At 41.7% G+C, this 16,714-nt stretch overlaps 1 protein-coding gene across 2 annotated transcripts in view; it reads right to left on the bottom strand.

The window, feature by feature from the left end:
- The window catches only part of LOC149805595 (ubiquitin carboxyl-terminal hydrolase 34-like), a 147,292-nt gene extending 143,324 nt beyond the window's left edge, over positions 1–3,968 (bottom strand). For both annotated transcript variants that reach the window (XM_089950231.1, XM_089950232.1), the window contains exon 1: positions 3,778–3,968. In XM_089950231.1, coding sequence (XP_089806357.1) covers positions 3,778–3,820 — 43 coding nt within the window. In that variant the 5' untranslated portion in view covers positions 3,821–3,968. The remainder of the gene's footprint in view (positions 1–3,777) is intronic.
- Positions 3,969–16,714: the final 12,746 nt, after the last annotated feature.

The following is a 16,714-nucleotide window of genomic DNA, read 5'->3' as shown; positions in this document are numbered from 1 at the left end:
AACTACATGTCTGTCTGTAGTCTGGAAAGACAATCAGTATGTCAACATACATACAAGAGCATCATCTACCTTCCAAAGAAAGAAAGATCAACAAGCTCATATATGTATCAATATATATCCTATCGCAGGCTGTGTATCGTGAATCATTGCAATCTGTGGCACAGGAGGATAGTTACACCCATAGTTAACAGTTATGAAATCAGTGCTTGGGCAGTATACCAGGCTATTTCAACATGGCACAAGTCTATTGTGACAATAATCATAGAAATTTAATGAGTGGATGTGTGGTTTAAAACAAGTCAATCTGCACCATGAGCATTTACTGCAAGTAGCCAAGTGCACAATGTCGGTAGGTACTTAACTAACACAACAAACAGATCAATTAATCATTAAAGGAAATTCTGATCCATTACCACTTCTTAGCTATTGTGGCAACTGGCCATAATTTTCTGATCCATTACCACTTCTTAGCTATTGTGGCGACTGGCCATAATTTTCATCCTCTTAATGGATCCGTTAGCAGAATCACTAACCACGAGATAGGAGATAAGCATTAATTTCAAGCCCTGCTAAAAATGTATACCCAAATTATCAGAGCCGAGTTTGATGTTTTCTTTTACCTGCCCCCTCCCCTTTTCTGCAAAAGTGGTAAAAGCTATGTTCTAAAATTAATTATCTGAGTTTTATGATTCACGCCAAGTATGAAGAGATCATCTTGTCACAGTTGACACAGGACTGTCAGGGCATGTAGTTCTATCAAGCCTTCTGATTTCTATCTCCAAATAAGAACCAAAGCAGTACTCTTCTTTCATATTCTATTTTGTGATAAACTTATCTATCAGAGATCTCGCTAGGATTTTAAGAGTCCAGGTCTCCCATTTTGGTAAAAATAGGAGTCTCACCATCAAAAGTTGCAGTCCCTTCTTTCCAACAGAATCAACACAAACGCGAGTGCATCTATTTTTAGATGGAGAGGTTTTCGTAATGTAATCACTCACTATAATATAGCTTCATTACAAATAGTCCATTTAATGGTTTATTTGTTTACGTCCTTGTAGTAATTTTAGGCAATTGTTAAATAGTATCTTATTTGCTGTTTTTTCCCATATTTTCGCAAATATGTGTCAGGTCAGAAAACAGATTAGACCTTAGAGCGCATCTCGCAAATTCCACAACATAGCACTGTCCCATATGTTTCTGACCTATATAATTTGCATTTTAAAGTTAAATATTTAATGAAATAATACCTTGTCTTTGCTTTCAATGATCTGTATATTTTTCTGAAAATATTTGCCCGATGGTTTACGAAAACAGACAATCTAATAAACTGGTACATCCCAGACTTAGCGAAGTCTGCCATTATTTCCCGTTAGGTCTACTGGTTCGCTAAGAGTTTCAAAATAATTTTATGACGAAATAGTGTACATGAGGCAGATAATAATCACTGATTCTGATCTTAAAATACAAGTTTGTATGTTTTATCATTAAAGGATATCATGCATGAAATTGATAGTTGCTACCTTACTCGGAAAAAGGTTAATGGTCAGTCAGCTATCAAAACATGCTTGTGAATGGGCAAGAATTTGTTTGTCAACGTAATTGATATCAAAACTAGGCCTAGCTGCTGATGTATTGATGAATACATTTTGCTACAACACTAGTACTAACCAGGCTTAGGTGAGCTGCATTTAAAAGAAAGTATGGTCAGTCAATGTACCTCTTAAATAGCTCCTGTTCGTCCATCAGAGTGATACTGAATTTTGTCAATCCAAGTCAAGTCTTATTCCAAACACTAAGCTGGGCATCACACACTTTCTTACACTTGGCTACTGTCCTATCCGAACTATCAATTCTAGCTGCTTTAGCATTCTTCTGAATTTTGTTACAATCTTCATAAGTTTGCCATTTAACCCCAAAATACTTATCCATATTTACGAATGGTATTTTGTCTAAGTCTCAACATCTCTTGATTCTGAGGTCACGTGCACTACTTATTCCGATACATTCGGAAATGAACACAGTAACGAAAGCTAAAGTTGTTTATTTGATGTACTTTTATAAGTGACCAAGTGTACATCTCTGGGTCTTTCTGAATCACTGTAAATATCAGTACATTTTTGCATCCGACCACCAGTCAAACAAAGCCTTTGATCTTGCCGCCCAGCTATTGCATCATGTTGTTTTTGATGTACTCTTATAATGGCAACATGTTATGTACATTAAGGGGTCTTTCAGTCACTGAATTTTGTCATTGTAAATATTAGCAAAGCTAACTGATCACCACATTTTCCCACAAAGCAGGTGGCTGAAGCAGGACTGGCAAGTCTTTGAAATTTGCTGCACACCTATAACATGTGTACAGAGGACTCCTGCCTCAGGGATTTTCTGCGTCCCAGATCAAACATTGGTGTCCTAATACGCATAATTAAGCGTTTCCGAGATCTCTGTATATACTGGAATATTAATTCATAAGAACCTGATAGTATAACAATCCTGGCACTTCTTTATGACATTATGCAACCAAATGATTATAATCCAAGTGAATCTTATAATATAAGATCTCAACATTCAACTTTTCAATTTGTAACTATTTAAGATAAAGTCATAATTTTCAACAATCTCAGACTGTAGATCCATTTGTATGTATCCATGTATGTATTATATTTGCAAGTAACTTTTACTTTGCGCATGAGGCCTCAGTTTGGAAGCTGTTACTTTGTCAGTTCAGGCATATCATAATGATCAGTGCCAAACACAAGTAATAACTCAGATATATTGCACTTTTTCAGTCACCAGTGTTACTGCATAAAGCTTAACTTTCTCAGATAGTTTCCATTAAGGCATATTCATTGTAATGTCTTTAATTCAAACAAACAATAGTGATGATTATTCTTTATAAATTAAATTATTCCCTTTATTTAGAATGACTTAGCATCACTGCAACATTGCACTCATTTAATTTAGTCTCCTGAAAATGTACATTTGCTATAAAATAACACAAACAGTCATTCACTATATGAAAATGACTATGAGGTTAGACAATGGGTAATGGGGTGGGGGTGGACATCATTCATAGGCAGGCACAAACAAAGGAGGCAATAAGTCTGAGATGAAACATCTAGTTACAGTGGGCCAAGTCCCCAAAAGCGCATGCAATTTAAGCAATTCCATGGCATAATTTTAACCATCTATCTCACAAAAAAAAGTACTCTCGAAAACGTTTGTTGTTTCAATGGGGGGGGGGGAAGCTGGTTCCACCACAACCACCATTGGTAGTTGTATGCCCCTGATGGCGGCTAACATATATAACTTACTGTCATATAGCTTTCGTTTTATTTTCCCAAATTAAAGATGAAGCTATTAAAGTGTCTTGTAGCAAAATACAGAGCAATCTTTTCTAATGTTCAATTCATGAATTACGTGGGACCTTGCAATTACACACTTTGATCAAAATTCATTTGTTTAATTGCACAAAATCAGGCCAAGTAACATTCAAATAAACGTTCAGGCTTTATATTTTATAACCCTTGGCTGCATCTCCATTTAAAACAACCCGGGTTTCGTTGCAAAAACTGGTAGACTCGTGTCACACACTACAGGGTGTAGCAAACGCAAATGAAAAGCAAAAACCTTGACTGTTGACGACGATGAAGACGATTCTTGATAAGTGAATACAAGCGTGGGGTCGATGGAAAACAATCTCTATTATCGTTATAAGCAAAATATGAACAATCCATTCGTAGCCACCCACCCCTTCATCACGACAACAATACTCACAATTATCAAGCAACTGTAGAAGGTCTGAGCAAATGTCACACATTTTTACTGCGTCAGACTGCGACCCGGCTAACAAAATCCGTTTATATGCGCAGGTTTTATCCAGAATATCAATTTGATTTTAAGGACAGAGGTCGAGTAGGCTGAATCGTTGAGATTCTTTCTTTTCGTTACCCGCCATATTGGCTATATCGGACTCATCCGGAATCCGGTTTTGGCCGGAAAATTAAGTTAAATAAAATTGCATTTATCTAGTGCAAACTAGAAACTATTTAAAAAAATACGAATAAAGAAGTTAACATAGTATATAATTTTGTCTGGTACAAATTTCAAAAATTCTATTTACGGAGATCTAACTGGCATCGAAACAAGTTGAGTTTCATCAAAAAGGAATAAAGTAACAACAAAGGATGGAATATGCTGCCGTTGGCATGACGAGATACATTTATTGCATATGTGAACCTAACTACGTCTATTTAGTGACGAGTTAACGAGAGTAATTTTTTTAAACATGGTCTGTAGAAATGAGGGCAATTTACAAATTATGGCAACATGTAAATAACACTAAATCAATATCACAGTTTATGATCAGATGAGGAAATAGCATTAGCCCATAGGTCAACATGCAGAAGGCACATCGGGGAATATAGGAAATCTAAAGTCGAACTTGTCAATAGACTCAAATGTTTGAGGCACTTGGTTGACAAAGGGAAATTATATGATACATTTCTTGAGAATGGGAATGGTACTAAGGGGAAAAAAATGTTTATTCGGAAAACGGAAAATGTAATGTTAACTTCGTGATTCTTATAGGCTGTTGCGATGTTAAAAACGGAAGGGGGGGGGGGCTACGCGGACGGGAAATGTAATGTTAACATTATTAGACAATATCCAAACAAACATTTTTAGAGTTTTATCCAGTAACCACCTTTTGATTACAATTAGTAGTGCATGAGGGTAATATACGACAATGGGACTTTCATGTTAAAAAGTTCCGCGGAACTATACGGACAATAAAAAGGGTTGGCTAATATAAGGACAAGGGAAATTTAATATAGGTAGTATATAGTGACAATGCATTGGACCTGTCTATGGACAATATGATTTAGAGAGGGGTGACATCACGATACTGGACACTAATGAAACAATGGCAACAATGTTGCAAGGGGCTGACCTCACTTGGGTGGAACAGTGATGCAAGGGGCTGACATGAATACGCGTTACTCTAGGGACAAATAGAGACATAGACATAGAGGCGTGGTTAGAGACAGAGACATAGACATACATACATTTATCCACATAAATCTATGAAACAAACAAGTGTAAAATCGACTAAACAAATGTTTAGGATAGGGAGAACAGGAGTAGTGAATGGGGACACTTTAGCGACAATGGGAATTAGCATTAAAGACCGCCCTGGGACACTTTGGCGACAATGGGAAATTTAACATTACGAAAACCCCTGGGACACTTTGGCGACAAGGGAAATTAATATGGGGAATAGAGTTTGGGTCTGTTGAGCGACAAGGGAAATTAACATGGGGAATAGAGTTTGGGTCTGTTAGTAGTGAAGGGGGATACATTAGCGACAATGGGAATTAGCATTACAGACCCCCTTGGGAACGATTAGCGACAATGGAAATTTAACATGGAGAAAAATCGTGGGAACATATAGCGACAAGGGAAATTAACATGGAAAAAATCGTGGGACTGTTGAGCGTCAAGGGGATTTGAACATGGGAATAGGGGACTGTATAGCTTCAAAGGAATTTAAACAGGGTGGGACTGTATAGCGTCAAGGGAAATTGAACATGGGATTTTTTTTATATTTTTAAAAAAAAAAATAAAATAAAATAAAAAAGGGGTAGGCAATTGAAAAGTCATTCTCTTTTCGAGAAATATGGCCGGCCCTGAAAAGGGCCTTTGGGTTTATGTTAATGTATTCATTAACATAAAGGGCACCGCATTGGTCTTCTTCTTGTCCTTAGGCTGCGTCTTACTGTTGGTCCGTAAATCAGCACTCTTTTCAGGTATCCTTGTCTTTCAACGTAGATCCTACGTATCCACAGGCTGGTGTTTGTCCTGTGGACAACGGTCCACTTGGATCGGACATACATGAGCATGTCCGTCCTGAACATCATGGAAGACACAAGGGTGGATGACTCAACTGTGGTCCACATCTTGAAGCGACGAGAACAGGTGAATCAATGCAGTGAACTGCGCTTATTTATAGGTAGAGGAAGGATTGAAACGGATTGAGTTCATTCACCAATCCGAACACGCGTTACAAAATTCAGTAAGCTCGCATCCAATCCGAAGAGAGCAGTCTGTGACGTCACGTGGTCTATATAGATTCGCTAGCGCTTGTGTGCAGTCAATCTATGCGACAGTGATTCAACATGACGGAAACTCAGAAAACGATCCATTGGGGTGCACCAACAGGGGAGACCGCCCAAGGGAACCCGGACTTACTTTCAGAAGAGGTGAATTGGGATTTTGTGGATTTTCTCTCCTCGAAAGAATTTGTTCCGGAACCTTCGTTACCTTCTTCATTACCGCAAGTGGAGAATTTTAGACAGAGACAGAAAAAAGAATTGGAGAAATTTATACAACGACAAAAGGAAGCGGAACAAGCCTTTCTCCTACAGCAACAGCAGCAAGAAGAAGAGGTAAGAAAAAAAACAACAGCAAGAAGAAGTAGCAGCAGCAAAGAAACAAGAGGGTGAAAATCAAACGGTCACGGTACTGTTGGACATTTTAGCGGAGTTAAGAAGTCTGAAACAAATGTATCAGACTTCTTTATCACGACCGAAGAGAATACGACCTTCCCGAGCTAAACACGTCAACCCTGTGACTAAGCCTACCGTACCACCCTTAGTGATTTCAACCCAATCATCATCATTACGCAGTCCAGAAGTAGGCCTTGGCCGTGGCAAAGGCTTAAGGCAGTTAAAGTTGATTGCTTAAACTCACCCCTACACCAAAATAAAAAGGCCCTTTTCAGGGCCACTCACATTTCTCGAAAAGAAATACAATTTCAATTTGCCAATAACTCAAAAAAAACCCCACCCATTTTACCCTTATATTACGTGTCATTGTATGAGTGCGTGAGTTTAGCTTCTTATTTTAAAATCAAAACTAAAAAACACTTACCTTTTATCATTAATTTATTCTTTTCTCCATTTTTACAATCCAATTCACAATTCACAACATAACACTTTAATTAAAAGTTCATTGACTTCTTCTTTCTCCTTGTTTAGTCTCTCTGTTTTTTGAATTTCTTCACCGTCTTTTCCTCTTCTTTCTCCTCATTTTCTTCCCTTCTTCTTTTCTTCTCCTGTTTCTTTGCCTCTTGTAAATAGAATTGTCTTCTTTCTTCCTCTTCTTCCTCTGAAGAATCCCTCTCTTCCTCTGAAGAATCCCTTTCTTCCTCTGAAGAATCCCTCTCTTCTTCTGAAGAATTCCTCTTTTTTTCTGATTCCTCTTGTTTCTTTTTTGGGCAATCTGGAGACCAATGTCCTTTTTCTTTACAATAATAACAGGTATCTTTACTTTTGTCCTTTTTAGCCCCTGTTTTCTTTTCTTTTTTGACGGTCTGGACACTCTGAAGACCAATGCCCTTTCTTCTGACAGATATAGCAAGTATCTTGAATTTTATCTCGAAAGGAAGGAGAGTAGTCCGTGGGCTGGTCTGAAGAGAATTTTCTAATGACCCCTCGCAAAGCTCTGACGAAACGTTCGATTTGGTTAGTCTCTTCCATCGTTGTGCTCGGCTTGAGAGTGAAATGAATAGTGAAAGGACAAGACACACACCCTTTTATATACGCTAGTCTGCCATGACTATAAATTAGTCTATGGTGTTTGAACTTGAGTCATTTGACGTTTTTCACTCAAGATGAAACGATCCTATTCATTTCAGAAGAAAGAAGAAGAAAGTAAGAGGCAGAAACGTGATCTATCGCCTCGTACCAGGGCTGAAATCTTGGCACAAATTCATGCCAGTGATTTTGAAGAGGACATGAGTGAACCAGAATTTGAAACCTCTAAACCAAGTTCACCACCCTTAGTCAACCCTGAAAAATACTAGTCCATTCGAGAGACGGAAAAGCGCTCCTCTAGAAAATTTAGAACCACGGCTTACAAATACACGGTGAAGTTTAAAGAATTCAAGGCTGAAGTGCCGTTAGAGAAAGCAGAAGTGTTCATCACTGGGGTGTGGGATTCTTTGCTCACTGCACTCAAGCGACAATGTCAACCCAAAGAAGACGATCGCTTGAGACTTTCCATACAACACGACGGTTTGAAATCCCCTGTTTGGATCGAGTTTAGCACCCCTGCAGAATTGACCGCTTCCAAAGTCATGGACAAGATTCAACACGTACAACAATCTAATGATCAGTTTGACATCACCGATGGTAAAGCCACACTAGACATGACCCACGTCTCTCCTCCTCAAGGGACTGGACGCAAAAAGATGTTATTGGTGGACGACCTTCGCAACACCAAAAAGAGTCTCGTCCGAATTCACAACCCTCATGACCAGATGTGTTTAGCCCGTGCCATCGTGGTGGGACGAACCTATGCCAACAAGAACGACACGGTAGAATGGAAAAGAACCTGGAAAACTATTCAACGATCCGATCGAGCCAAACAACGAAACGAAGCAGAACTCCTGTTGCAACAAGCTGGCCTGTCCAAAGACACACCCTGTGGCATTCCTGAGATGCAAAAATTGCAAGATGCCCTAGCTCCACGATACACCTTGAAAGTGCACCCTCAAGAAATGCGCGGGCCTCTGTTGTTTCGAGGGCAAGATTTTAAGGACGGAAAATACATTCATGTTTATTATCACGATGACCATTTCGATACCATTACCAGTATCACCGGATTCCTGGGATACGGTTATTACTGTGAGAAATGTGACCATGGTTATAATAATCGAGAGCAACACAAGCATTGTGGATTGAAATGCTCAGGATGTTTGGCCTCTTCACCCTGTCTGAGCGAAGAACCAGTGCCTTGTTCAACTTGTCTGGCACGTTTGTCAGCCCTACCTGTTACCAACAACATCTGAAAACGCAAGGTTCACAGAAGAAATGTCCTTGTCAACTCCTGAGATTGTGCCCTACGTGTGAACAAGTCATACCTACCAATAATACCAAGGCACACGTATGTTCAGGAAAGAAACAATGTCACATTTGTCACCACATCGTGGACTTGGAACACCAATGCTACGTGCAAAAATACCAACCCCCACCAGAGAAACAGGATGGTCACAAAAAGAAAGGCAATTTCATATTTTTCGATTTCGAATGCATGCAAGAGACCGGAATTCACATTCCTAATTTCTGCGTGGCTCATCGAGCGTGCGAGAAGTGCATTCAAGAACCTATCTTCAGTCATTGCCCTCTCTGTAGCAAGATTCCTGGAGGGCGTGAAAACATCTTTCGGGGGCCGAAGACGTTAGCCGATTTTGCCCAATGGGTCTTAGACCCCATCGACAAGACGTGGAGCCAAGAGGACATCGAACGTTACCGAGATTGTCATCGTCATGCCACGGTGATGGCTCACAATTTCTCCGGATACAATGGACAGTTTCTTTTGAGGTACTATACGGAACAAGGCACCGAACGTCCTAAAATGACTTTGAACGGAGCCAAAATCATTTTCATGCAAGTGGGACAAGTACAGTTTAAAGATTCGATGAGCTATTTGGCCATGCCTTTGAGTCGAATGCCTAAAACGTTTGGAATGACAGAAATGGCTAAAGGGTACTTTCCACACTTTTTCAATACGGAAGCCAATCAACACGCCGTTCTACCCCATTTACCTGAGGATCACTATTACGACCCCGACAACATGCGTACCGAACAACGAGAAGCTTTCTACGCTTGGTACCAGGCTCACGCCTCCGACCCTTTCGACTTTCAGGAAGAAATGCTAAAGTATTGTCGTTCCGACGTGGACATTTTACGGCGTTGCTGTGGAAAATTTCGAGAACTGTTCATGGAACACGGAGGGGTCGATCCTTTGAAAGAAGCTTGCACCATTGCCAAAGCGTGTTCCTTAGTGTATCGACAACGATTCATGCCTGAAAACACCGTGGCTGTCATCAGTCCTCAAACGACCCACTTTGTGAAACGTCAATACTCGGTCAAAGCCCTACGTTGGTTACATTACTTGTGCGACAAGGAAGACAAGTGGATTCAGCATGCCCGCAACGGAGGGGGCGAAAAGACCATCGGAACGTATTCGGTCGATGGCTGGGACTTAGAAAACCGCAAGATCGTGTACGAGTTTAACCGTTGCTTATTTCACGGATGTCCTGTCTGTTACCCTGACCGTGGCACTAAAAATCAGTTTTTGCAACGAACCATGGAAGACTTGTACCAGGACACTTGTCAGCGGCGCCTAAAGTTAGAACAGCAAGGATACCAAGTGGTGGAAATGTGGGAACACGAGTACGATCACCGTATGAAAACCGATCCCGAGTTTAAACGCCTCGTGGAAAGTTACCAGTTCATGGACCCGCTGAACCCGAGGGATAGTTTGTACGGAGGAAGGACCAATGCCACCTGTTTGCTGTACCAAGCCGACGAAGAGAAAGGAGAAGAAATCAAATACTTGGACGTGTGTTCACTGTATCCCTACGTGTGCAAATATTGTCGCTTTCCTGTAGGGCACCCACAATTGCTGACGGAACACATCGACCTGAAAAACATTCGACAATACGAAGGCTTGATCAAGTGTAAAGTTTTGCCTCCCACGAACCTATACCATCCCGTCTTACCTCACCATTGTCAAGGCAAACTGATGTTTCCCTTGTGCCGTACTTGTGCCGAAACGTGCAACCAAGACCAACCTTGTCAGCACAGCCAGGAAGAACGTGCCTTGACGGGAACCTGGGTCAGCGTAGAATTGTTCAAAGCTCTGGACATGGGATACGAACTGTTAGAAGTGTACGAAATTTGCCACTTTCCCAAGACACAACAATACCACAAGGGTGATCCCAGTCAGAAAGGCATTTTCGCCGACTACGTGGATGCCTTTTTGAAACTGAAACAAGAGGCTAGCGGCTATCCTTCCTGGTGTCACACTCCCGAAGACCAAATACAATTCAAAGAGAAATACTACGAACAAGAAGGCATCACTTTAGACCACATCGAGAAAAACGAAGGCAGGCGATCGTTTGCCAAAGTGATGTTAAATTGCTTGTGGGGTAAAATGGCACAACGACCGTGTTTACCCAAGACGGAATATTTGACAGAACCTTCCCGCTACTTCCAGATGATTCACGACAAAACCAAATACATGAAACACGTGGACGTCGTTCGAGAGAATTTGATCTTGGTCAATTACGAAGAAGATTTGGACTTTGTACAAGACGACCCTTTTGGAAATGTCATCATTGCGGCTTACGTGACAGCTCATGCTCGCTTAAAATTGTACGAAGCTTTAGAACTGTTAGGGGAACGCGTCCTGTACTTTGACACGGACAGTTGCATTTACATCCATCACCCGAGTCAACAGCACCCTAACATCGAAGGAGACCGTTTAGGAGCCTGGACAGACGAGCATCCCGACGACAAGATTCTAAGTTTCGTCAGTGGTGGTCCCAAAAATTACGGCTACGAATACCGGGACAAACAAGGAGAAGTGCACACGACGTGCAAAGTGAAAGGACTGACTCTGAATTATCGTACCAGTCGAGTGGTCAATTTTGGGGTATTGAAAGAAGCCTTGCAATCGGGAGAGGATGGAAACTTTAAAGTGACCACCTATCAACCGAACAAGATTGTACGTTTACCCACTCATCACATCGTCAGTCGGCCCTTGGAAAAAGTCTATCAAATCGTGTACCAGAAGCGAGTTCGGCCTGCCAATCATTTCACCTTACCGTATGGACACGTTGGTATAAAACATTGGTTGTAAGAGGATAGTTACCCCACCAGAAAGATGACTTCGCCACAGCAAGAATCGAGTGAGAAACCCGATGAGAACTCCAAGTTCAAACCCTACCATTTTCCAGTCTTCTTACCTGACTATTGTGATTGTGCCCATCGATTGGACACGTTTCAGAAATGGCCATGTTTTAGCTAGAACAGGATTTGTCTACTTGGGACCTGAGTCAGGATTGGGATACGAGGTACAGTGTTTCGCTTGCGGACTGAAGTTACGAATGGATCTATGTATCTATAAAGATTCAGCTATTCTGGAACATACTCGATGGTCTCCGCACTGCCCTTACCTTTCTATGGCCTTTCCACCCATCACACTACGGTACAATGTTGACGGTACCTTCCGGAACAGGACATAAAAAACGTAAAAAAGGAAAGATGTACAAGCTGGAGATTGCATTGCGACTAGTATAAAAAGGGGCTATGGTCAAGATCGATAGTTCATTGTGACTACCAGGACCGAGCGAACAAGATGAATACTTTCAGAGAAACACAGAACAAGTTGTTTAGAAAGGCACAATTCAAGTGTGAGGCTTCGGAAGTGGAATGCGATTGTGAGCCTTGCGATGGGTACGATGCTGTACGCTGTGACCTTAGCGATGCCGTAAAGCATCATGGGAACTTTAGTGTCACTACCCCTATCATGGAAAGGGATGCTGTGCGTGTCAAACCTGTGGGATGCGAAAGTGATGCCGCTCGTCCTCTTGGACACTTTACTGGGTTTAAAGGGGAATGTTCACCTTCACGTCTACCCCCCTACGGATGTCATCCAGCCTTGAGCAAACTCCTGTTCATGTCACCCAACCCTCATCGAAACGAACCTGTGAAAGCCGAATATTCGTTCCCTGTGCGTTTGTCGGAATACTGCGACTTTGAAAATCGTCTTCAATCGTTCAAAGGAAAATGGCCTAAGTATCTGGGAGGACCGGCCCCCGAAGAATTAGCCAGAGCCGGATTTTTCTACTTGGGCGAAGGAGATAAAGTCAAGTGCTTCAGTTGCGGTGTGTCACTTCACCACTGGGAACCGCAAGATTCGGCCTACGTAGAACATGCTCGATGGTCACCGAATTGTCATTACTTACCCTTAGTGGGACCGAGACATTGAAGTAACTTCTTGCCATAATCTGTTCATGGATACTTTACAAGAGAACATTCGTGCTTTGCCTGTGGAGTTGAGAGAACGCATTTACCGAGAACTGGTCAAAATACAAGTGAAACGTAAAGAACAATTGCATCCGTTACGTCACCGGTGTTTGAACCACTGGTACCTGAAGGCTATACAAGGATTGATTCAATTGAAAGTGTTCCATCGGATAGACATTGATGAACAATCCTCTAGTTTTAAAAAGGATTGGTTTGGTATGGACGATTCTACCTACCTCATTGTAAGCTTACTGCATCGAATTCCAGAGGAAGAGTTAACGAATTACCAACATCTTGAACACAATGTCAACTTGGTGAAAGAGGAAACTTCTGAACGAATTGTAATGTGTAGATTAGTGACTGAACGATTTAAATTCGACACTGAAGTAAAACCATGTTTGTGCAAACAGATCATTTCTTGTGTCAGACCAAAGAGGATTTAGTATGACCTATTCATGGATACTTTGCTAGAGAACATTCGTGCTTTGCCTGTGGAGTTGAGAGAACACATTTACCGAGAACTGATCAAAATACAAGTGAAACGCAAACTCAAAGTGATTCATCCGTTTTTAAATTATGCTTTGTTCCAAAGTACAAGAAGACTGATTATGAGTGGATATTACATTAGGCACAAAGTTAAACGAGGCTATTGGCCACCACCCAACGATTCCAAAAACAGTGTATATACTTATGGATACTTTACAAGAGAACATTTTGGGCTTGCCTGAGGAGTTGAGAGAAAGGATTTACCGAGAGCTGGTGAAAATACAAGTGAAACGTAAAGAACAATTGCATCCGTTACGTCACCAGATCTTTAACAATTGGTACCTGAATGGTATAAGAGGACTGATTCGTCAGAAATTTTTTCAGTGGTCAGACCTTGTTGAACACTTTCAGTTTGTGAATGATGATGGACCAGACGTTCGTAATTTTGGTTACTTCGAGATTCACTTACTGAAACGTATTGAGGAAGACGAGTTAAAGGATTACCAACATTTGTTACATGGAATCTGCTTAGAAAAAGACGAAACATCTAGACAAACTCTGACGTTTCAGTTACAGTATGTAACATTTAAATTCCCTACTGGAGAACGAACATGTTTGGTTAGAAATTACCTTTATTGCTTCCGAAACAAAGACACTATAAAATCAAGTTGCCATGCCACGGATTATGTCACATATCATTCAACAGATTCCGTGGAAGGAACTCAATGACCATATTCAAACCGTGGATCATTACCATCGATTATTACAAGAACTGTATCCATTCAATTTGGGACGACAAGTGGTGTGTGTCTTAGTGACTTGTTTTCTGGGATTTCGTTTACCAGCCGATTCTTTGTGGACTCTTTACGATCAATACTTACCACCTCAATGGCCTTAAATGGTCACGAAAAACTCCTTTTGCTCAAAGCCTTGCGTTTTCATCTGGATACTTCTCGACCTCAACAGGAAAAAAACATTCGTCAACTTTTACCTACCCAAGACGTGTATGACGATGTGTGTGTAGCTTGTGACTTACATCCCCATTGGACAGATGTCCGTGCCTGGAAAGAATGGGGTTTTGAGGCTTGGACCCAAGAAGTGGCCCAGTATGCACGAGAGTTGTTCAAGGAAAAAAGTTACTTTTCAACCCGTGTTAGTGACGGTGCCAGAAGAAGCCGTCACCCAGGACAGGACTGTCGTGGACAGACCTGAAAGACCCTTTCGGGAGGACACTTGTGTGACCTTACCCCCTACTATAGAACTGGTTAGAACATTACCCAAAACATGTTGTACAGACACTTGTGTTTATTCCACGTTAATGGTTATCATGTGCCTTTTATCCTTGTACTTAAGCCTTCGGCTTTTATGTATTTTTGTCTTTCGTATTCATGTTTGAAAAAAAAAACATTCGATAAACGTGTTCTGAAAAAGTATATAAACTCTTGTCTTGTTTGTTTTCGTGTCACAAGTGACATTTCTCACACAATGGCTACCTCTGCTGTCTCTGCATCCTCTTCCTTTACTGTCAAAGTCATCGACGAACACTTAGATCGTGCCAGTTGGGAGGCTTTGTATCTTCGCCATCCCTTTAACATGCTCATTGCTGGACCTAGCGGTTCAGGCAAAACCGAATTCGTCAAACGTTTGATCGAACATAAACATCATTTGATCGATCGGCCACCTCAACGGATCGTGTGGTGTTACAAAGAGTGGCAATCGGCGTACAACCTCTTGCGAGAAAGTCAAGGCGATTCCATCGTGTTTGTGGAAGGCATTCCTAAAGAAGACGACAGCATCGTCTCTGACTCCCGTCAAACCCATTTGGTCATTTTCGACGACATGTTAGGAGAAGACGAAGAAGAAATTAAATTGTGGTTCACGCGCAAAGGGCATCACCGTAATGCCAGTGTCGTTTACATCACCGAAAATTTGTTTCAACAAAGTAAAGCCCATCGCACCATCAGTCTCAATGCGCATTACGTGGTCTTGTTTAAAAGCCCTCGAGATAAATCGCAAGTGCAAGTCTTAGCCAAACAGTTAGGAACGCCTTGGCTGACTCAGGCGTACGACGATGCCACTCAAACTCCACACGCCTATTTACTCGTCGATTTGAAACCTACGACCCCCGAGGATTTGCGATTTCGTACCCACTTGTTTCACCACTGGTGCCAAGACGGAGGGCCTGTCCTGTACACGTCTCCGTCCTCGACTTCATTTTACTCCCCATAAAAAAATCTATAAAAACCTCAGACCCTTTTTCGTCTGTCTCACACAGTGTGAACATGACGTCCCTTCAGTCGCATCTTCCCGTCAAATTGATTCGTGCCTTGTATGGCATCAGTCGAGAAAAAAATCCACAAACACGAGCTCGTGTCTTAGAAGCTAGTCTCAAAGAAGTCTTACGATGGTTCACGGTGACGGCACGTCAAATACTCCAAGGAATCATTCAGATTCCTCATCAAACCAAACGCTTTTTCGATCGAAACAAAGTCGCTTTGGTCCAACTGGCCGATCCCCGCATCGACACTCAAACCAAAAAACAAATCATTTTGAAACCTGGAGGGAGCGGTACTCTAGGAGGGGTCATCATTCGCTCACTCTTAAGATGGGATCCTAATGCCCCCAAAGTTATACCCAAGAAAAAAGTCAAACGAAGCCCCAAGAAGAAGAAAAAGACCAGGTCCCCAAGGAGAACTTCTCCAGTGGCAGGACCTTCCTCTGACAAGACACCACCACCCCGGAAAAAGAAAAGAAGCCCCCAGAAAAAGAAACAGAAAAAAAGTCCCCAGAAAAAGAAAAGTCCACAGAAGAAAACTAGTCGCAAGAGAGGCACTTCGGCCAGGACGCAACCTTACACTCGCAAACCACGACCTGCCACAGCGGTGACTGCGTCTCCGGCAGCCTCACGTTTATCCACTTCTCCGTTAATGATACCCAGAACTGAAGAGTACTTGGAGACGTTGATCACACCAAGAACTTCTCCGTTGATGACCCCCAAAAGAACTTCCCCAGTGGCAGGACCCTCCAATTTAGTAGCAGTGGCTGCTGCTCACAAAGTACCTTCTCCCAAAATCAAAGTTCAAGAAAGATCGGGCATGTTACAAAGTTTACTGGATTTGTCCAAGCAAGAACTGGCTCGATTTAGTCCGTTACGTACCCCTGCACAACGTGTCATGCCTGTCCTCAAACTAATACGACGTAAAGACAATCAGTGGCGACGCGTTCCAGTATAAAAAAGGCCTGTGACCAAGTAGGGTATCAGTGATTTTCTGGTGCTCCTGAAGACTCAAAGATGTCACATTCCAGAAAACCCCAAGGCAAGAAAAGGAAAGGACTGCCACCACGTTTAG

Source organism: Sinohyriopsis cumingii, chromosome 2 (assembly GCF_028554795.1).
Source record: "Sinohyriopsis cumingii isolate HCF-2022 chromosome 2, ASM2855479v2, whole genome shotgun sequence".
In the NCBI taxonomy this organism is placed as follows: Eukaryota; Metazoa; Mollusca; class Bivalvia; order Unionida; family Unionidae; genus Sinohyriopsis; species Sinohyriopsis cumingii.
This window is presented reverse-complemented; position numbering and strand designations above follow the sequence as displayed.